This window comes from Benincasa hispida, chromosome 3 (genome assembly GCF_027475165.1).
Source record: "Benincasa hispida cultivar pf3 chromosome 3, pf3_genome.v1.1, whole genome shotgun sequence".
Taxonomy (NCBI): Eukaryota; Viridiplantae; Streptophyta; class Magnoliopsida; order Cucurbitales; family Cucurbitaceae; genus Benincasa; species Benincasa hispida.
Genome location: NC_143480.1, coordinates 27599671 through 27622120, shown reverse-complemented (window position 1 = coordinate 27622120; position 22450 = coordinate 27599671). Strand labels below are relative to the sequence as shown.

General features: G+C 37.3%; 1 protein-coding gene across 1 annotated transcript; it reads left to right on the top strand.

Moving 5' to 3' along the window:
* The first annotated feature begins 20032 nt into the window (after positions 1–20032).
* LOC120074585 (cytochrome P450 71AU50-like) lies at positions 20033–22190 on the top strand. The gene is made up of 2 exons (XM_039027748.1): positions 20033–20917; positions 21576–22190. The coding sequence occupies exons 1-2, from the start codon at positions 20033–20035 to the stop codon at positions 22188–22190; spliced, it is 1500 nt and encodes a 499-aa protein (XP_038883676.1).
* The last annotated feature ends 260 nt before the right edge of the window (positions 22191–22450 follow it).

Genomic DNA, 22450 nt, shown 5'->3' with positions numbered 1-22450 from the left:
TACCCATACCTCAAATAATCATCAGCAAAAGTGATGATGTATTTATAGCCTTCCTTGGCTCGCACATTCATCGAACCACAAAGGTCTGAATGCACTAGCTCTAAAGGCTCTTTGGCCCTATAACCTTTTCTAGTAAAAGGCCTTTTTGTCATTTTTCTTTCAAGGCATGTCTCGCTCATAGGTAAAGAATTTTCCTCTAACCTGCATAGAAATCCATTCTTCACCAACCACTCAATCCTATTGAGATTAATGTGTTATAAACGTAGGTGCTAAAGTTGGGTGTTTTCTTTAGGAGAAATTTTAAGTCGTTTATTTTGAGTTACGACAGTTTTAAACATCTCTATGTTATGGAGGGAATTTGTTGCTGACGGTTATGACGAAAATTTGTGTATTTCCTTTATTATGCATGCACTATGATGATAGATAATCAAGTTCATGTTGTCATAAACTTAATGACATAAAATTTAATCTTTTATCTTTATCTAACTCTAACGCATGGCTCGTGAATGAAATGATTGATGTGCTAAATATGTGCTTAAGTGTTTTGCGATAAAGACATTTTTATGTGATACTACATTCTAAGTATATGCGTTGATAATGATATGCTCGTAGTATGCGATATAGTAGTGCATGTCACAAGTTTCCTTGCGCTGAAACCAAGTATAATTCCAACGCAAGTTTCTCAAAATGATCCGAGGTCGAACACAGGGAATGTTGTCGTTAATGCGATACTTATATGATACATGCGAACGGTTTTAACAAGGAATAAAGGATGTTGGTTTATACAGAAATGTAAATTGCGATGAAATAAAAAGTCGTTGATAAAATAAATTCCTAAGCTACTATGATACATGATACAAGATACATGATACATGATACATAATACTGAGGTCGAGAATTGACTGTGAAGTGGTACAAAGAATCACTGTATGCGATGGCAAGTATTATGAATGAAGTAGAAAGAGAAAGAGTAAAGAGTAAAGAGTAAAAACATCGCAAGTTTGTTAATCGTATTAAGAACACAACTAAGGTTCCGCTTTCCCTTTGCGTACACCCCTCAATGATCGACCACATTCCCATATCTCTATGGTGAAACAGAGATGAACGTGATAAACACAAGGTGTTTCCATCTCTGGAAATACTTCTCACTTTAGTTAACGCATTCTTCCAACCTTCTCTCGATAGGCAGAATAGCATCTTCACTTTCGCTCTCATAGGTGAAGATGCCATCGAGCATGCTTCAGCTAAACTTAATTAATTCCATAACTCAATTTAACTCACTCGTTTAATTCTCGCTATTTACCCTGGAGATTAAGAACACATCATGGAAAAAGTGGATTATGAATATATGGAAAGAGATAGAGAGATGATAATGGTGATGATGATAACATTTAATTCTAAAATTAAGTGTTTGATACATGTTGTGAATGAAGAATTATAGAAGATGAACACAGAAGATGAAATAGAGGATAGAATCAAATACGGAAAGAGTGTCAACGTCTTGACACAGATCCTGATCAGAGATTTGTGCTTGCCGGCATGTGGATGTGGTGGAGAGGAAAACTTCCCTCTCAGGCTTGCTTTCCCGGTAGAATTGACCTTTGCATAGAGCTTCAACTACAGGAATCAGAAGAATTCTCTACTCAGAGACCCACCTCTCGGCCTTATTTCGTCATTCTCCCAGATCTACTCTGGACATTCGCTTCAAACCAGCCTCTCTCTCAAAATCAGTATATGCACGTCTCTATGTATACATGTATATCTTTCAGTGAATTTGAAGAAACTATTTATAGCCGAGAACTTGGCTCTTTGAATTTGTGGTCCCTACTATATAGTTATGGTAGTTCTTGAAATGGCGGAGTGGAAAATTCCTTCTGTTACGCAATCAATCCGTCAGAAATGCACAACTAAAAGCTGTATACTTGTCAGAATCCTCCGCAAATGTGCTCTTCACATCTTCGATCGATTGCCGCATGCAGTGTTTTTTTTATTACCGCATGCGGTTGGGATTGCGTTAATCGCTAAGCTCAAGATCGATTGTCGCATGCGCCATCATTGCGTTAATCATCTTTTCGTTCTTGATTGACGGGTGCAATGCGACGTAGATGCGTTGTTCATTTTGTCTTTGAGCCATTAACACATGCGGTGACTTATTTCCTGCAAACTGAAACTGAAACATTCTATTCTACCATCGCAATGGTGTTAGTGGGTGTATTTACGACATTTCATAATTTTTGTATTTCTTAACCAATTTGTATACTATCGACACAACTGTTCTTTCTTTTGCCGCAATATCTAAATAAAATAGTATAAATAACTTGTATTTCTAAAAGTTATCACAAACCCAAATTTAGATATATGCTTGTCCTCAAGCATATCTTCCACTAAAGCAATTTCGCTCAATTCCTGTCCTAAATTTACGTCGATTGGTTGCTCCGAATGCTCCACCTATACAACATTATTTAACAACGTAATTTCCTTCTATCCTTGATAATTCATCAACATGCCCTACTTTATTCTTTTATACAACAAACCTCTACTCAAAATTTTCCTTCTTGTTTTGAGAAGAATGTTTACTTCTTCTTGCAAAAACAACTAGGTACGTCTTTATGTGGTGGTCAAGTTTACGTTATTTTATTAGAGACTGTTGATCATGGTTACACCCTTTGTTTTGGCTTGCTCCCATGGGTGTCATGCGAGCATCCAACTACGGTTGTGTGCCAATCTCAACTTTAACTCTTGATTTTCAGCTAAGTTTTACTTTTTCTGGTCAGAGGAGTTGTCTCTTATATTCTTATTTTCTCTCTCTCTTTTTTTTTCTTTTTCATATTGCATCGTTCTTGGAAACCCACCTTCGTTTTGGCTTGCTCCCATGGGTGTCATGCAAACATCCAACTACGAGCAGGTTCCTTTCACGACTTAATTCTTATCAGGTTGGGATTTTCCCTTGTGCTGACATTGGAGTTTGTATTAAAGATATATATATATATATATATATTTAATGGTGAACACATTTTCTAATGATGACCGCATCCGCTTGATCGCATCTACTCAGACCTTCCCCACCCCCAAATTTAGAAATGTGCAAGGTCCTCATTGCGTTGTTTTGGACAGAATAGACAAAACACTTAGTCAAAATTTTGAAAAAAAGGTTTGAGCAGAGTTTTGAAGTATAAAAGGTAAAGCAGTTCTATTGCTATGAATTATCTAAGTGTTAGTCAGAAAATACAAAGTGTGGAAAATGTTGCTAAGGGTATGCATATTACTCATCGTGGCAGCGCAATGAATAACGCAAAATATAAGATAAAAAACATTGTAATAATTGACAAAGGATGATAAGTAAGAGGCTAACGCATATGGAAAGAATTGTTACTCAGTTGTATTAAAATTAACCAAGTACACAAAGAATTACAAATATCGCAATATAAAATTTGAGCATGTTTAAAGAATCAAAAAATAGCTTATATACATAAAAATAATTAAATAAATAAAATAAAAGAATGACCGCAACAAAAATTTGTAGATTTATTGAGGAGGAGGTTTAGGAGGAGGATTTTGCAGAGGTACTCAAAGAGCTTCTTCAAAATGCAGATGTTGCTATAAATGCGGAGGCACCATGGGACCATGTAGATATGCTGTCAAAAAGTTAAAGTACTCATGGTTGCGCTCCGCCAATTGTCTTTGGTTCAGATGGATCATGTAAATATTGCGTTGAATGTTGATCAGCACCTGTCGTGTCATCGCAACACTGAATTCATGTTGATGAGAGAGAAGAGAACACATTTCTGCAAGGTCAGCAGCTAGGGATGCGATGGTGGGTGCGCCTTCGATGTTTCACCATCAATGTTTTGGGGTGGGTAGAATTTCTTCCACCCAAATCGTGTGGGTCGTTAACATGCGACAATAGAGGAGAAAAATGCGGTAATGATGAAAGGGAGGAGGGTGCTGCTGGAAATGAGTTGGATGAATCGGGGGCAAGAAGAAGATTAGTAAAATGTTCAGGGAGTGGGGAAAGGGGTTCTGTGAGAGGGCTTGGAGGGCGAATAATCAAAGGTTAGGGGTCCTAGGGTACTTGATCGGTGATGGCTCTCGAACTTTTTCCTTGCCTTTATCAACTTTGCACTATTTCTTGGGTTTTGGCTACTGCGCTGCATTCAAATCAATAATTGGCCTTTTAAGTGGAAGCTCGGGGCAATGAGGGGAGTCTTTGAGAAGCATTCTCAAGATCCTGGTGTTGATGAGACCATGAACTTCCGACATTGGCTTTTCTTCAATACCTACAACCACTGAGAGGCATGAGCTCGAAACTGTCCAAGGAAAGAAATACTGGTCTCTCACACGCCCCACAAAACCTCGAATCTGCTTTTCGATCAATTACCCCACGTTTATTGGAATGTCGCGTGCTATGCAGTATATGGCCATTACTCTATCCCTTAAAACTGTTTTGTCATGTGATGTAGGGATGAGTCACCTTTTCACCAAATGCACCCAAAGTCACACTTCTGGAAGCAGTTTATTCGATGGAAGGGTTCTGATGCCTTTCATAGATACCAACCACTGAGAGCCCGGTTGCGTTAATATCTTCAGCGCATCTTCCATTTGTTCTTCTGAGGGGTCATCAATAATTTTGTTACTCGATACATCCGGGATGTCCTTCATTTGATATAACTCATTGATGTCCCTTGCACTGAAAGGCACTACCTCCCCTTTCATGATCACCGCATCTTTGGTGCCATGAAGTCGTCCATTGTAGAAAGCTCTCACTACCGTTGGGATTACGATGGATGGGCATTAGAAGAATTTTTCCCATCCATGTTCTAGTACAAAACTTGTGATTAAGTTCTGTAGTGGCCTTGGCGCAGGAAAGAACCCCATTTCCATCATCATGTCGTCATTCTCCTTCTTCTTTGATGGGCATCCTTTGGCCACCGCCGGCTGACTGCTTTCAACTTTCGCTTTTTCTTCTCTTGTGCCAACGCAAGGAGGGATCTTTGTCTTTGTCTCCGTTCCCGATCCTTTGTTGTTCTTCCTTTTCCCACTCCGCAATTTCTTTACTTTTCTTTTCTTTGATGCGCTACACATTTGCTTTGCGCCTTTTCTTCTTTCTTCCTTCTTCTTCTTTTCTTCCTCTTTTTCTTCTCTCATTTCTCTTTCAAATTGCTCCAAGGCCAGCACTATTCGTTGTTCTTCCTCGAGCCTTATTCTCTCTTCCTTTGTCGAAATTGCATTGTTACGGTGCACTTCTTCATCGTGTAGTTTTCTTCTTAAATTTTCTTCTGTGATGATTTGTTACGCTCGTAACATCTTTTCTTGTTTTTCTTCTTCCTCTCTTCTTCTCCTTTCCTTCTCTATTACTACACTTTGCAAAAATTATGGGTCGATTGTTGACCCTTGGGGTGCATTTTCCTTACGACGCCACATAAGAGAGGTGATGTCTGGATCCTCTCCGTCGTCAATCGCAACCATTCTTATTTGCGTTGATTCCTCTTCGGGTTGCATTGACACCCTCTCATCCACTCTTGCGGTGGTTGATTCTTCGTTGACTTCTAGGCTCTCAGCCCTCTTTCTCTTTTCTTCCTTCTTCTTCAGGTGCTCCTTTTTCCGCCTGCGTTCCCTCTTCTCACTCGATTTTCTTTCTTTCTTTTCCTTCTTTGGCTGGGCTTCTTCATCTCCTTCTTCCCTCTTGTCCTTGTTTTTCTTTTTCTTCTTCTCTTCAGCCGTTTCAGCCAGCTTCTTCGCTTCCACCTCCTCTAAAGTAACCCTGATAGGTCCCTCATAGGATTCTGTTTGAACTCTTTCCTTAGGATCCGAAACGGCCAGGGTGCTTCTCTGCGAAGCTTCTTCCATCTCTTCCTCTGAATGCAAAGGTTGATTAACAACTCTAGCTTCGGGTAGCCCTCCCTCCTTCTCCATATTACTCAGGATGCTCCCAAACACTTTTATGTCATATTTTCACTTTTTCTCGCTTTCGGATAACTGTGGTGGGAGTGGGGCACTCTCCGTGCTCAGCCTCTCTCGGATTTGGAGTGGTCTGGCTACTAAAAGCTTTCGCCGAGGTTTTCTGGAGATTCTTGGGATGGGTTTTGGCTGGGCGGCGAGGCGACAGCTTTCTGCGAGGAATGCCGCCTCTCTCTGCAGTTACTTGGGCTGGGGAAGGTGATGATGGTAAAGAGGATGATGGGAGGATTGATCGGCCATGGCTGTGTGAGTGAAAAAAAATTGGGAAAGTTCTTAGGGTTTAGGAAGAAAGTTTAAAGGTCTGGATATGCAAAGGATTCGCTAAGGTTTTCGTTAAGCAAAATATTCAAGTAGACAATCTAAGATGGAGAATGACAGAATTTATAGGTTGGGCCTTGATGGCCCAATGCAAATTCTGCGGTGGTAGACTTCGAGGTACTCAAACAGTCTACCGCCGCGCTCTTCACATTTATGAATTAGCAGAGAAGGATGTCCTTTCCTCTGCTAAGTCGTCATTTCCTTGGAAGCCTAAACAATGGGACTACTTTTTTTGCAAAAACAATTTATCTTTTGTGTTTTATTCGGATGGGCGCAAGGTTAAAGATTAACGCAATGCATCCATTAACGCAAATGCATATCTGCAGAGGACGGGCAACAACGCATGTATCAGCGCAACACACCCCTCAACTCAACGTGTTTTTGGAGGACGGGCGCACGGTATTTCTACTAGCGCAACACTACCTCGACATAGTGCATTTTCGCTAAGGACGGGCGAAAAATACATACGAGTGCAACACACCCATCAGCGCAATGCATTTGGGTAGGATGGACGCAAAGTGTTTCTTGTCAGCGCAAGATGCACCCATCATTGCAATGCATACCGGATGTATTTTATTATTATTATTATTATTATTATTATTATATATACTATCAACAACGTAAGTCACTAGAACTTTTGCGGTATTCACTTTCTTTTTATTAGTCATTCACAAGGAATTTAAGAACAACGCAACTAATGCATAAAAGTAAGGAAATTGAACAAAGCACGGAAATTAATGCAATTGAATAAAATGAAAAGTAAATTCATAAAGCAATAAAAGCTAGTTTAAGAAAGCAATAAATAACGTAATGCATAAAGCAATAAAGAAAGCAATTAAGAAAGCAATCAAACATAGATTTTAGAGATATGGATTAAAAGACAATTTTCCCATGATTACCGCAATCCACACCTCTGCATGCAGTCAAGCTTGCCTGCACAATGTCATCAAGGACATTACTCCTTCCCATGAGATCTCGGGGCTTCTGAGTTGCTTGGCAGCGTTCCCAGTGTTCTGTTGCGAAGCTCGGCTGCCAGTTGTCTAACTTGGATCTCCAAGTTCCTTATTGAAGACGCCTATGACTGCACGACAACATCATTTTTCTCAATATACTGCTTCAACAGGGATTCCAATGATAATGAATTCACAGAGGTGTTCGATGAAGACGGTTGGTTTTGCGGTTGCCTTTGATGACTCTGATTCTGATTCTGGTGAAAAGCTGGAGGATTTCCTCGATTCCCCGAATTGTTGTTCTGATGGTTGCTCGAGCCTCATTGGTTGTGATTTCCTCCCCAATCGTAGTTAGAGTGATTCTGCCAACTTGGATTGTAAGTGTTGTTGTAAGGGTTATTATGGATAGCAAACACTTATTGCGGGTTCGACGGACACATTTCTACTGCATTGCCCCCTCCGCATTAGATGCAATTTATTGCGGTCACTTGTGCCAGTGCATTGGGTTGCGTTGAACTTTGAGAGAGGGCACCTTGATTAAGTGTCATCGTTTGAAGGAGAGAGGTCATCGTGGCCATTTGTGCGGCCAAAGTCATTGTATCCGCTGATACAATGGCACTGTCATTTCTTCTTCTCTCGGGGCCTCTTCCCCCATACCTGTCATCCGTGTTTCTCGAAATGCGATTAAGGATGACCTTAGCTTCTGTGTAGGTCTTATCCATGAATCCTTCTGCTGCAGAGGCATCAGCAATGGCTTGCGTTGATCGATTCAGGCCGTTATAAAATGTTTCCATCAAAACGAAATCAGGAATCCCGATATGCGGAAAACTTTTCACCAACCTTCTGAAATGCACCCAAGCAATGCTTAGAGTCTCATTATCCATTTGCTCGAAATTCAGCACATGCTTTCATCTCCTTGCATTGACTGTTGGAGGGAAGAATTTCTTCATGAACCGTTCAACCAACTGATCCCATGACGTGATTTCATTTGGCTCCAACGAATGAGCCCACCTCTTTGCCTCATCCCTCAAGGTGCATGGGAAGAGGTAAAGTCTAATTCCTTCAGTGGTGACGTCAGGGATGGCACAAAGCTGGTCAGATGGGCGTGCGGGTCTTCACGTTGTTGACCTCCAAATTGCCTCATGTTTTGTATCATTTGAAGCATGACCAGCTTTATTTCAAAGCATGTATTCTCTTCAACCATTGGTTGTGAAATTCCAGGCGAGAAGTCATAAAGATTGGGCACCGCATAATTTCTCATTGGGATGTTGCGATCAGCAGCAAGAAAGACGGGATCTTGCGCTGGCCGATTCGCCCCTTGATTTCCTTCGAGCCTCTCATTATTATTTGCCATATTGACTCTTCTACGCCTAACTTTATTCTAGCATGCCCTCGCGCGAAAATAATGCTCGATCTTTGGGTCAGCTTCGAATTCTGGATCGGTTCTAGTACTCATAAACCGTCAGCCTGCTCTTCGCGATAAACAGACAGTACAACAGAGATCTGTCCTGCAACATACCACAAAAGTATTCAACACTAACCGTTACCAGTCCCAAGCAACGACGCCATAAACTTGTAACAAAAATATGTGTATTTCCTTTATTATGCATACACTGTGATGATAGATAATTCAAGTTCATGTTGCCATAAACTTGATGACATAAAATTTAATCTTTTTATCTTTATCTAACTCTAACGCATGGTTCGTGAATGAAATTAATGATGTGCTAAATATGTGCTCAAGTGTTTTGCGATAAAGACATTTTTATGCGATACTACATTCTGCGTTTATAATGATATGCTCGTAGTATGTGATGTAGTAGTGCGTGTCACAAGTTTCCTTGCGCTGAAACCAAGTATAATTTCAACGCAAGTTTCTCAGAATGATTCGAGGTCGAACACGGGGATTGTTGTCATTAATGCTATACTTATGTGATACATGCGACCGGTTTTAACAATGAATAAAGGATGTTGGTTTATAAAGAAATGTAAATTGTGATGAAATAAAAATGCGTTGATAAAATAAATTCCTAAGCTACTATGATACATGATACAAGATACATGATACATGATACATAATACCGAGGTCAAGAACTGACTATGAAGTTGTACAAAGAATCAATGTATGCGATGGCAAATATTATAAATGAAGCATAAAGAAAAAGAGTAAAGAGTAAAAACATCGCAAGTTTGTTAATCGTATTAAGAACGCAACTAAGGTTCCACTTTCCCTTGGCGTACACCCCTCAATGATCGGCCGCATTCCCATATCTCTATGGTGAAATAGAGATGAACGTGATGAATGCAAGGTTGTTTCCATCTCTGGAAATACTTTTCACTTTGGTTAACACATTCTTCCAACCTTCTCTCGATAGGCGGAATAACATCTTCACTTCTGCTCTCACAGGTGAACACAGAAAATGAAATAGAGGATAGAAAAAAAATGGAAAGAGTGTCAATGTCTTGACACAGATCCTGATTGAGGATTTGTGCTTGTCGACATGTGAATATGGTGGAGAGGAAAGTTCCCTCTTAGGCTTGCTTTCCCGGTAGAATTGACTTTTGCACAGAGCTTCAACTATAAGAATTGGAAGAATTCTCTGCTCGAGACTCACCTCTCGGCTTTGTCTCATCGTTCTCTTGGATCTACTTTGGACAGTCGCTTCAGGCCAACCTCTCTCTTAGAATCAGTACATGCACGTCTCTATGTATACATGTATATCTTTCAGTGAATTTGAAGAGGCCATTTATAGCCGAGACCTTGGCTCTTTGAATTTGTGGTCCCCACTGTATAGTTATGGTAGTTCCTGAAATGGCGGAATGGAAAATTCCTTCTGTTACATAATCAATCCATCAGAAATGCACAACTAAAAGCTGTACACTTGTCAGAATCCTCCGTAAATGCGTTGCTCTTCACATCTTCGATCGATCGCCGCATGCGGTGTTGTTTTTAATTACCGCATGTGGTTGGGATTTCGTTGATCGCTAAGCTCAAGATCGATTGTCGCATGCGCCGTCATTGCGTTAATCATTTTTTCATTCTTGATTGATGGGCGCAATGTGACGTAGATGCATTGTTCATTTTGTCTTTGAGCCATTAACGCATGCGGTAACTTATTTCCTACAAACAGAAAATGAAACATTCTATTCTACCATTGCAATGGTGTTAGTGGGTGTATTTACAAAATTTCATAATTTTCGTATTTCTTAGCCAATTTGTATACTATCGACGCAACTTTCCTTTCTTTTTGCCGCAATATCTAAATAAAACAGTATAAATAACTTGTATTTCTACAAGTTATCAACGACCTTAGCACATATAATTTATTTTCCCGTTTAGCTGAACATACATCAACACCACTTTCAAAACAAACACTTTATTTACAGAAAAATGTATTTGATATTTACATTCAACCAATGACTTTACAGAAATTAAGTTCCTCTTTAACTCGGGAACTACATACACATCATTCAAAATGATAAACCTATTTTGTCATGTGAACTGGAGACCTCCTACTGCCACAGCTAAGAGAACGTGCCCGGTTCCAAGTCACATCGTCATCTCATCAGGACCAAGCTACCATCAGGAACTAATTCCCTAAAATGAAGAACAAACATGGTTAGTGACCCCATCGTCAATAATCCAGGCAGAATCATCATTCTCCACTAAACAAGTTTCCAAAACTAGTACATTGCATTTATCTTGTTTAACCTTCTTCTTCTTAGCCAAATAATGTGGGCAGTTTCGCTTTCAGTGCCCGTCTTAGTTGTACTGGAAACATTTTCCTTTGTCAACCCTCACCGGTTGCCTACCCCTTGGAGTAGCAGGTTATGGGTTAGCAGGCTCGTTCCCCTTACCACCCTTCTTCTTTTTCCACTTTCTAGTGTCAGAAGTAGAAGGTGCAGACTTAGTTCCAGAGGTCGAACCTTTGTGGAACATTTTGGAAGATGAGGCAACATTTTCCTCACCGACCTTCTTTTCCTTACTTTTCAGCAAAGATTGGAAAGTCTACAACTCATTGAGTAAAGTTGTACGGTTGTAGTTAACCCTGTTCAGAACAGCGTTGCTAACAAAATGAAGGAATCTTTCTGGTAACGACTCCAGAATAATGCTAACCTGGCTTGCCTCATCAATGCTCGACCCATTCATCTCTTCCACGTTGAAGTGGACCATCATATTTAGAACATGTTCTCGAACAGATGTTCCCTCTTTCATGCGTGAGTTAAAGATGTACTTCAGAGCGTCGTGCCTGAGCTGCACGGACGGTTGTCTAAACATTCCCATCAGGGACTCCTTGATCTCGCATGCAGTGATCATGGGCTCATGCTTCTTGGCCAAAACATTGTTAAGGTTGGCCAAGATATACGATCGGGCCTTTTTGTTTGCCTGTGTCCAACGCTCATACGCATCTTGAACGTTTCGAACAGGGTTAGGAGGTGGAATAGGAGGACATTCCTCCCCTAAAGATGAACATTAAGTCATCGATGATTAGTATTGTGTTAATTGTATTCTTAAAACTAGCATAATTTTCGCATCTGTTTGTCGGCAGCAAGTAAAGACAAAGTCGCGGTAGCCATAATATAAAATTCCTGAAAAATGAACAAACTTAATAAGTCTACTTGCATTGAACCACTTTTAATACCAATTAAATTTTAGCAAAATAGTTCTAGTGTACCCTAAGTGACATCTATTTTGCAATGATACTCCAATGAGGTAGGTCAAAAGTCACCGTAGGGTGATCAAGTGCCCTTTCACTGGAATGAGACAATCTTAACCATTAGACAGAAACAACTCCTTGTAACTGAATCTAACAGTTACCATTGTTCGGTCCATAATTTGTTAACATCCTTAACAATTCTTTGTAAGTGTAATCTCTCATTTTAGGTCTTAGAATCCTGCCCTAATGAGCCAACATTAGGGAAAAACCGATTAGGACAAGAGACTAAAGCTACCCTATCTATTGCTAGAGATCAAATAAAGAGTTGTGCAAAAAAACCATCCTTTAGGGGGACACTCTTAGGGTGCCACAAGGCGATGCACTCAAACTTTATTCAACCTCATGAGAGAGACCGAGGGATATGTTGTGACACGTCCCGCTCCCACTTACTATGAACATTCACTCCATTCACCTTATTATTGACCTACTCAAATGCCACCCGTAGGGGGACACTCCAGTGGTGCCTCGAGGCCGAGGATAGATCTCATGATGTGAACTTTTTAGGGAGAAATGTGTAGAGGTAAAGCGAAGTATCATATACCCCAATTACCTCCCACTGAATGTTCTACCTAGGGATTCGTTAACTTAGAAAATCTGGCTACTGATTTTAACTAAGTGGTTTGTTTAATTTGTTAAAAAACAACACTTACTTTTGATGATTAAACAAGTTTGATCAAGTCTTATTAAACACTTTAACGAACTTTCATCAAATTTGCATGAATGTGATAAATCTATCTAATTCACCTTTCCAGGTAGGTTCCCAGGTAGGGTGCGACATTTCCATTGACTTAAGTACCCCAACCTAGCTAGAACCAGCCTTAGCCAACAGGTTCATTATAAATACATTTGTTACATATTTAATCTTTTGTTAGTCAATATAATCCTATTAAACCAAATTAAAAGATTAAACTTAGGTTTCTAATCTTTTTAGAAACGTGATCTTAGGTCAATCTCAATCAAATTTTAAAACTCTTTTAAAACATGATTAAAGCCTAAGGTGTGCATGCAACTCTTTATTATTGATTTAGTTCTAATTTCATTAATTATAACTTTTATAAAAAAATGAAACAATTAAAACCATTCACATTGCTAGCTAGACATTCATTAGGCATTTATAACTTTTATAAATAAACCTAAGTGTCATGTTTCATGCAATGTTCATTCATTACTAATATATATAACTTTTATATAACCCAAGTAATGAAATAAGCATACATTCCATGCTAACATACAACTTTATATTATAATATTTATAATATAAATTATGCATGGATATTCTATAATGCATGCACATATTATAACTCTTATATTATATGATGCATGAGCATGCTTTATGTAATTTAATCATGCAAACTAATATATTATAATACTTATAATATAAAGATGATGCATGAAAAATGCATAACCTATGGTGGGTTTTAAAACCATATGACATACATTATGGCATATAATATAAACATACATCACATGCATATTAAAAAAAAAAATTGATGGATTGGGATAATTTGTCTCAAAATCAGAATGGAAATGCTAAACTATTACAAAAGATGGAGTGAACCAGTTCGAATAGGTAAACCGGGTCTTGAATCGCCCGCCTTGAAGCCTCGTCACTTGATCGTGTAGCAAATCCTTTGATCATCGAGTAATGCACATTGAGTGTAAACAATCGTGTAGCAATGTTCGCGTAGCTTAGGACTATGCGATGAGCATGATAACCTATGTGATCGTGCAGCGCGCTTCGAGTTACGCATTTCATGCGATCGTGTGGCTAACGACTATGCAATAAGCATGATAGTCTACACGATCGAGCAGCAAGCGTCGAGTATCATATACCATGCGATCGTGTAGCTACTGACTATGTGATAAGCATGATAGTCTACACGATTGTTTAGCGCGCATGCCTTGTGTCAAGTATCAAATACTATGCGATTGTTTACCCTTGATCATCTATGCGATCATGTAACCAACACAACATGATCGAGTAAAGTCTTTACACGATCGCGTAGCATTAGCTCTTTGATCGTTTAGCAAAATGCTACACGATCGAGTAGAACAATTCTACATAAATGCCTAGCCAAATCTAAACGATCGTTTAGCTTGAGCTAGATGCGACCAATGTTTCGTCTTCTCCATTGAAGTGAACTGCAACTCTTTGCGTCTGAAGCTTCTTCATGAATGACTCAAAAATTTAAATGAATACAGACTCGATTGTGACCAATTATGCCAAAAGACGCAGGGGCCCTTACAATTAACTTTTATAAAAGTAAACTGAAAGCATAAACAGAGACAACTATCCCAAAATTATCCATCAACAACATCCACAAACATTTAACACTTAAATTCATGATAGAAACTTAAAACCCACCAAACTGTAAACAAAATTTAATACAACAAATGGAATTTGGAAATCAGAACACAACCTGGCTCTGATACCAATTGAAGGAACTCCGTTTACAGAGAACCTTTGAGTGGAAGTGGATCGTCCAAATCTCATTGTGAATTTATGCATATGTTTACAGTCATACAATAATAGATTATAGATAAATCTTAAATTATAGCATGCTTTGAAATAAAAACAAACGATCAAGAGACTAGACCTTTGAAGGAGCATTCTTCAAGTAATCCCTCGATATAACTCATTCACGAATGCATTAAACAACTCGAACACTCCTCGAACAAGTAGCAAGCAGCAAGTCAATCCTCAAACCAAATAGGACACTACCACTTTGTGACCTAGGTATTCTCTGTGTGAGAATCCATGAGTGGTGGGCTCTGGTTAATTTTGGTTATAGAGGAAGTTTAGTGTGCAGGAGGAAGACGATCAAGAAGGGAATAAAATTGTTGTGTAGACGACCAAGTCTATCACATAGACAACTCTCTCAATCGTGTAGATAATGAGGCTAACATATAGTTTCTCAAGCAATCGTGTAGTAACTCGATTGTTTACTCGATAGTATATCTGATATCTTGTGGAATAATTAGAAAACCATTTTCATTTATCTTACTTTTTCCATAAAACTAAGTAACTACCCACTAAAAGTGGTTATGGAGAAAAAGAAATTAATTATCAAATATTAATAAATATAAATAAATATGATAATAACTTATCATATTATATTCATAACCTATAGTTTTAATATTACACCATATATAATATATAAACCATAGTTCTTTTTCTCTATTTTATGGCATTTAACATAAACCATATTTATATTAAATTTAATAACTATGAATCTTATTCATAGAAAATATATTTGAATCATATTCAAATATTAGATTCTCCCATAAAAAAGTAATGTATCAAATATATTAGGTCAATTATATCATATATAATTGTATTAATTTAATTATATCATACATAATCAAATTCCCTTTTATTAATTTAAACATTTCAAATTAACCCAAAAACTGATTCTGAATTTAAATCCATTGAGCTACCAAGGAGACCTTATGGACCTGTAGCTTGAAGCTCCAACAGTGCGTGAATATTTGATTAAACTCTTTAATCACATTATCCACCATTCATTAATTATCGGATACTCCATTAAAGACCGATAACTATACTTTTTACACTATAGATACATTTCTGTGTCCATTGGATATAACCAATCAACAGTACGATGACCGTTCACAAATTGCTCATAAATACAGTTGGTCAAATTTTCGTTTTGCTCCTGTAGTTACATCTAAGTCCATACATAGCACTGATCCCTCTAATGAACAATAGATTATAGTCCCACTATGACTAAACCCCTCTTGGCCCAAGAAAGGGTATGGCGCCACATGTTCAAGACTCGAAATCAGCCATTAAGAAAGCAATGTATCTACGTACCCTGCTTCGGGGAAGGAGTGAATTCCATCTTTTGTAACTGAGTTCCTAGCTCCTTAATAAGACAAATCCCCAAAATGGTAGGCTTGTTGACTCCGTGATCTTGCCACTCTCACCCATGCAAATCAAAAGACTGCCCCCATTGGCAGGAGTTCACAACTCACTCTGGATTAAGGTCATGTTACCTATGGTTATCCTAGTGAAATGAAAGTCTCAATTATGAACGACGTTATATAACGAGACTAAAAATTTCGTGGTTCGGTCTTATACAAACTCCTTTGTATAGAATATCACCACTCGCATGTCTAATACACGAATGATCAGGATCAGATCATTTGTAGCACTTTAAAACACTTGTAACACCTATAAAGTAAGTCATACTCGTAGTGTCACCAGAATAAGGTATCTAGCCTTATCTATATACTACAAACAATTTAGGTTATCACTTAAACACGATTCACTTGTATGTCTCCACATATATGTTTAAGTTAGAACGATAACCATGGATCTTAGTTTATTGGTTTGTGGTTAATGCAACTAAAATATCATATATTTCATAAACAAAAGTAAATGAAATATCATATATTATAAATCACAGAATGTTTGTTCATACAAATGTTTACAAACTATAGGACCCTACGGGATTTAGGGCATCAACCCCAACACGTGCGTTGTGACATCCTACAAGTTGGAAAGTCTAGACTCATAGCATGATTCATTGAGTGAGATTAGATTAGGACAAACAAGTGTGAGTTTAGAAAAAGTCTTAGTTGACACGAGAATTTCTAATTCATGCAACCTAATCTACAATAATGCAATGCCGCCATGTAGAAATTGCATACAAGAACCCAATAAAAATAATTTTTCATATCAATTATATCAAATTCTATTAAAAACAAATTTAAATCAAACTCAAGAGTTCATAGGATTCAACATCATTAATTAAACATCCTCAAGAAATTGAATAAAACTACCAAATCCAAGAAGAAAGGGTTATCTAGCCTTGCATCTTCTTCAAATTAGCAACAATAAATGAGAAATTGAATGCAATAATGAAATGAATTGAAAGATGGAGGAAAGAATAGTGAAAATCTGGTGAAACTCTTAAAAAAAACGTCCCCAATGCGACTCCAACTCATTATGTTCTCTGCTAGAACGTAAGTGATGAATTTATAAGTAGGTCGTAGCGTCACAAGGATGATTAAGAGCATTGTGACGCTCAATTGCGTGCACGCAAGGTGAAGATTTCCATTGAAATTTCGTAGCATTGCAACGCTGTTGGACAGCATCGCAACGCTGCCCTGTTCAACAACTTCTATCTTCTAGCATTGAGGTAGCGTCAAGCTCCTTCATGCCAAGAGCGTGATTTCCAGTGTCGAGACAACATCAAGGGAGGGTTGCAACACTGCCTTTAAGGGTAGTTTTATAATTTTGTTGTTTGTATTAACATGGTGCATCCAATTCAATTTTTGCTTCTTTTTGGCTCAACTTTTATCCAAATGACATATTTGCTCCTCGGGATCGATTTATCTACAAATTAGACAATTTAAGCATAAGAATTATTCAATATGGTGGAAGTAAGGGCATAATATTAGCTCTTTTTGAGAGCTAATAGGATTCTTGTCATTGGTCAGCTATGGAGGCACATGACTCTCAGGCTTTACGTTTACCTATTCCCTATCCATGTCTGATTTGTGGAATTCTATTGTCTAAGAAACCTTATTTACTCTCAGTAGAAGAAACTATTAATGCCACTCCGTTTCAAGGCCATTATGTTCCAAATATTGTGTCGTCTTCTCCCAATACTGTTGAAGAAGCTCCCAGTGCTGATATTATCAAGTCTACTTTTGGCCTCCACCTCATGTACTCACTATCTGAGGAGATTAAGATGCTTACTGATGTTATTTATCATGCCTCTGATCGAAAGTGTGAGCTTAATACGTTATTGGTTTTGATGAGATAGGTGCTAATGATCCTAATCAGGCTGGGCCTTCATCTTGATATTTTCTTTAAGCTAGAGAGGGAGTTGGTCTTGGTTGTCTTGGTCTAGTGTTGGTTTGTTGGATGTTAGCAGGTACGAACATTGGTTTTATTTTTGAGCTACAGTTGTTTCCGTTTAATGTTTGTTTTGTTGATGGACCAATCTGTTATTTGGTTTTTTACTACTTTGTATGGGTTACAAAGTTGTTCTTATGAACCTTTATTTTCTTCTATGGATTATCACTTTATGCCTTCTTTGTCTTCCCTTGTGAATGGTTGTTAGGGATGGTTGTGTTGATTTTGTCCTGTTTTAAAAAAATTATCTTAGTCAACGGGGGAGTTTGTTAGAAATAATGATATTGGCTAAATATATTTGTTCAAGATTCCTAACATTCTTTTAGTAGCTTTCTGGAGTTGTCTCTTCTTTTTTCTCTGATGGATGTTGTCCCAGATGTTGCTCTTTCAGTTGCCAAATCTGTAGAATATTTATTTCCTTATTTATTGTATTCTGCAAAATATTTTATTGGAATGTTTTCTTTTCTGGTGTGCTGACGATTTTGTGGGGGAATATTTTCCATCATTATATTGTTCTAACTAAGCTTAAGAAGTTCTCATGCGAAGGTTGTCACTTCTATTATTGTGTGAGCTCTACAAACTTTTTGCAGGCTCTACATTGTTTTTCAAGAAGAATTTCTTTGTTCTTTTTGTGGCAGCGTGTTCTTCCACCTTTTCTTACTTTAATTCACAAAGGTTGATTTATCTTAGGGGGAGCCTAAGATATTTTTTGTTGAGATGGATTTCTCAAGCCTTAGGGGGAGTATAAAATGTTATTCATCGAGAAGGGAGTTCTTATTACTTAGGGGAGCCTAAGTTCACATGTGAAAGGTGTTCACAAATTGAAGGAAAGATATCATCTCGTGAGAAGGAGTCTCCCACACTTAGGAGGTGCCTAGGCGTTTCAACATTAATATTCACATACTTAAGGGGAGTCTAAGTTCAAGAGAGGGAATCTCACATCTAAGGAGAGCTTAGGTGCACAACGAAGTCGGGCTACATGTGTGTTACTATAACTATTGTTAATTTACAGATAAGTACAACGTTATAATCGCTAGACATTCATATATTAGTGGATTATCTTTCCTGGGCACACTGCCCCCCAGATGTAGATGTTTTATCACCGAATTGGGTTACCAACCTTGGTATGTTTATCTTTTGATTTACTTTACGTTGTTTTACTATTGTCTCTGGATGTGCCTAGACTTCATGTGAGACAGTCCAGAGTGTGAGTAACCCCTTTACAAAATGTCAGAATTTATCTAAAGAATGATTTCAATTCAAGATACAAAATTTGGCTACCATTTTCTAAAGGGTTGTTGTGGGGTGCTAGCGCATTTCCTATGCACAAACAACTCTCAAACTCAACTCTAGTTTCCACAGACCATATTTGACTAAAAATTGTTTATTTTATATCGGTGTCCAATAATATCGTAAAAAGAATTGGTGGCGACTCCTTTTTATTTTCTTTTGATGTTAACCCATTTTTAAAGACTTCAGCCGCTCTATGTCGTCTTGGGCACGTTCTATAATAGACACTGAGCTAGACATCTATTCGTGTGATTGACACTAATAATGTCTATCTATTACTGATATTTTCTTATATTTATAAATTAGTTGACTCACCTTCCCATATTTGAAATTACTTCAATAATTTATCTGCTTCTTCCTTTGAAAAAAAAAAAAAAAACGAAATAAATAAACAATAAAACATAAATAATAACCAACCGTCTTTTTTAAAACGAAGTTTTCTTTTTCCATTTTCAAATTTATCCCCGCCGCACCCCAATCTTGACATTCCAAAATTACACACACACATATATATTGAAAAAAACAATCCAACGTTATATATTAAAAATCAGTATCTTACTAATTTTATATCATAGAGCGTTGAGAAACAAAGAGAATAATGAGAATATCGTAATTTCACATCTCCGATATTGTTGAAAACCATCCTAGCCAGCTTCAGCAGTTGAATCCTCTAGAGCATATAGCAAATTTTGTATAATATTTTTTGCATATATTAAAACAACTCAAATTTTTAAAAATTCTTGGTGGCTTTAAAATATAAACAAAACAACAAACAACAAACAATAATACCATCATTGAAGGTTGAAGAAACACCACCTATAAAAATAGGTCAATCAATAATAATTAAAGCTCATTAAATCCCATTTTAATTTCAATACCATCATCATTATCAGTTGAAAGAAGAATTACATGCCATGGCTTGGATTTGGGCCACAATTGCACTATTACTTCTTTCAAACTACCTCTTTCAAACATGGCAATTCAACAAGAAGAGCAAGGGCAAGAAATTACCTCCTGGCCCAAAAGGGTTTCCTATTATTGGCAGCCTCAATTTGCTAAAAGAGTTTCCTCATAGAGATCTTCATCAATTGTCTCAAAAATATGGTCCCATAATGCACATGAAATTGGGACTTGTAAACACAATTGTTGTCTCTTCCCCAACAGCTGCTGAGCTTTTTCTCAAAACCCATGACCTTATTTTTGCAAGTAGGCCCCTCACTATGGTCTCAAAATTCCTGTCTTATGGCCAAAAGAATTTGGTTTTTGCTCAATATGGATCTTATTGGAGGAATATACGTAAAATGTGTACGCTTGAATTGCTTAGTAACCACAAGATCAATTCTTTCAAATCCATGAGAAAGGAAGAACTTGGATTGTTGATTGAGCATCTCAAAGAGGCTGCAAATGATGGTGTTGCTATTAATCTTAGTTCTAAAGTCGTGTCACTCAGCACAGATATGACTTGTTTGATGGTTTTTGGGAGGAAATTTGGAGACGAAGAGTTGGATGATAGAGGTTTTAAGGCTATGATGCAAGAGGTGATGCAATTAATCGCTGCTCCTAATTTGGGAGATTTTATTCCTTTTATTGCAAGACTTGATCTCCAAGGGTTGACATGTCGGATGAAAAATGTTAGCAAAGTGTTTGATGGGTTCTTTGAGAGGATTATTGATGAACATCTTAACTCTATGGGTGGAAAAAGAACCAAAGATTTTTTAGATGTCATGTTGGATCTAATGGACTCTGTGGATACTCATGAGTATCGAATTGATCGTTCCTGCGTCAAAGCAATAATAATGGTGAGAATTTGAATCCTCTGATCTTTTTAGTCAAAAGATAAATTCTTTAATCATATGTTAAACTATGGTCAATTTGAGTTAAATATAGGGTGTCTATCTGAAAAATGTTTTTCGAAGTGCGTAAATTAACTTTTTCTTAATGATTTATAAAGTCGTTTCTAATGGAACTAGGAGTTCATTTTAGTATCTGTATTTTTAAAAAATTCATTTTAGCTTGTGTACATTTAACTTTGGTTCATTTTTGTCATTGTAATATCATATTTGGTTTATTTTGGTCATTAACTATTAAAAAGCGTCCATTTTGATCAAGTAAAAATGAAATAAAAATAAAAAAGTATGGACAACCAAATGAATCATTTTTTTTAATATAAGGACCAAAATGAACCATAGTCAAGAATATATAATCAAAGTAATGTATTTAATCATTTTTTTTAATAGAAAAACTTTGAATAAAAATTTGCCATATGAAAACTTTTTTTTTAAAAGAAAAGATTGATTTATTTATTTTTAATATGTACGTAAATGGAGAAACATGGATCAAGTATAATCTAAGTTGAATCTAATCATGACATTTTTTCAAATATGGCATAGAGATGCGGGATGTGTGTCAATGATAGTAATTAGTTTATTACATGCATACCTTGACTTTTTTAAATAGGATATACTTGGTGCTGCAATGGACACTTCAGCCACAGTAATTGGATGGGCACTTCCTGAGCTCATAAGACATCCACAAGCAATGAAGAAAATGCAAGATGAATTAGAAAATGTGGTGGGGTTGGATAGAATAGTGCAAGAATCAGATTTAATTCACTTGGAATATTTGGACATGGTAATTAAAGAGGTTCTTAGGCTGTATCCACCAGTTCCATTGTTAGTTCCACATGAATCTCTTGAAGATTGCATTGTTAATGATTTTTTCATTCCAAAAAAATCGCGTATAATAGTAAATACATGGACAATTGGACGAAATCCAAGTACTTGGATTCATCCAGAAAAGTTCTATCCAGAGAGATTTATTGGTGGGAAAGTGGATGTAAGAGGAAGAGATTTTCAATTAATTCCATTTGGAACTGGTCGAAGAGGGTGCCCTGGATTACAATTGGGTTTGACTGTGGTTCGTTTGGTGATAGCTCAACTTGTACATTGCTTTCATTGGAAGCTCCCTAAGCGTATGACAATAGATAAATTAGACATGACTGAAGAATTTGGGTTGACTTGTCCTAGAGCTCAAGATCTTATTGTCACTCCTATTTATCGACTTCACATTTGAATTTACCCTTCCCCTATGCTAAATTTAGTTAATGATGTAAAAGAAATTGTAATTGTTTCAATAAAATTTAGGGGAAAATACTTTTTTTTTTAATCTCTAGGTTTTGAGTATAGTTTCTATTTTATTCATAAGTTTTAGAATACTAGACTTTTACCCTTGAGTTTTGAGTTTAATTTTCATATTGTCTTGGGGTTTCAAAATGTTATATTTTTACCCTATGAATTTTGAGTTAGTTTTCATTTAGTCGTTTAGTTTCTGTA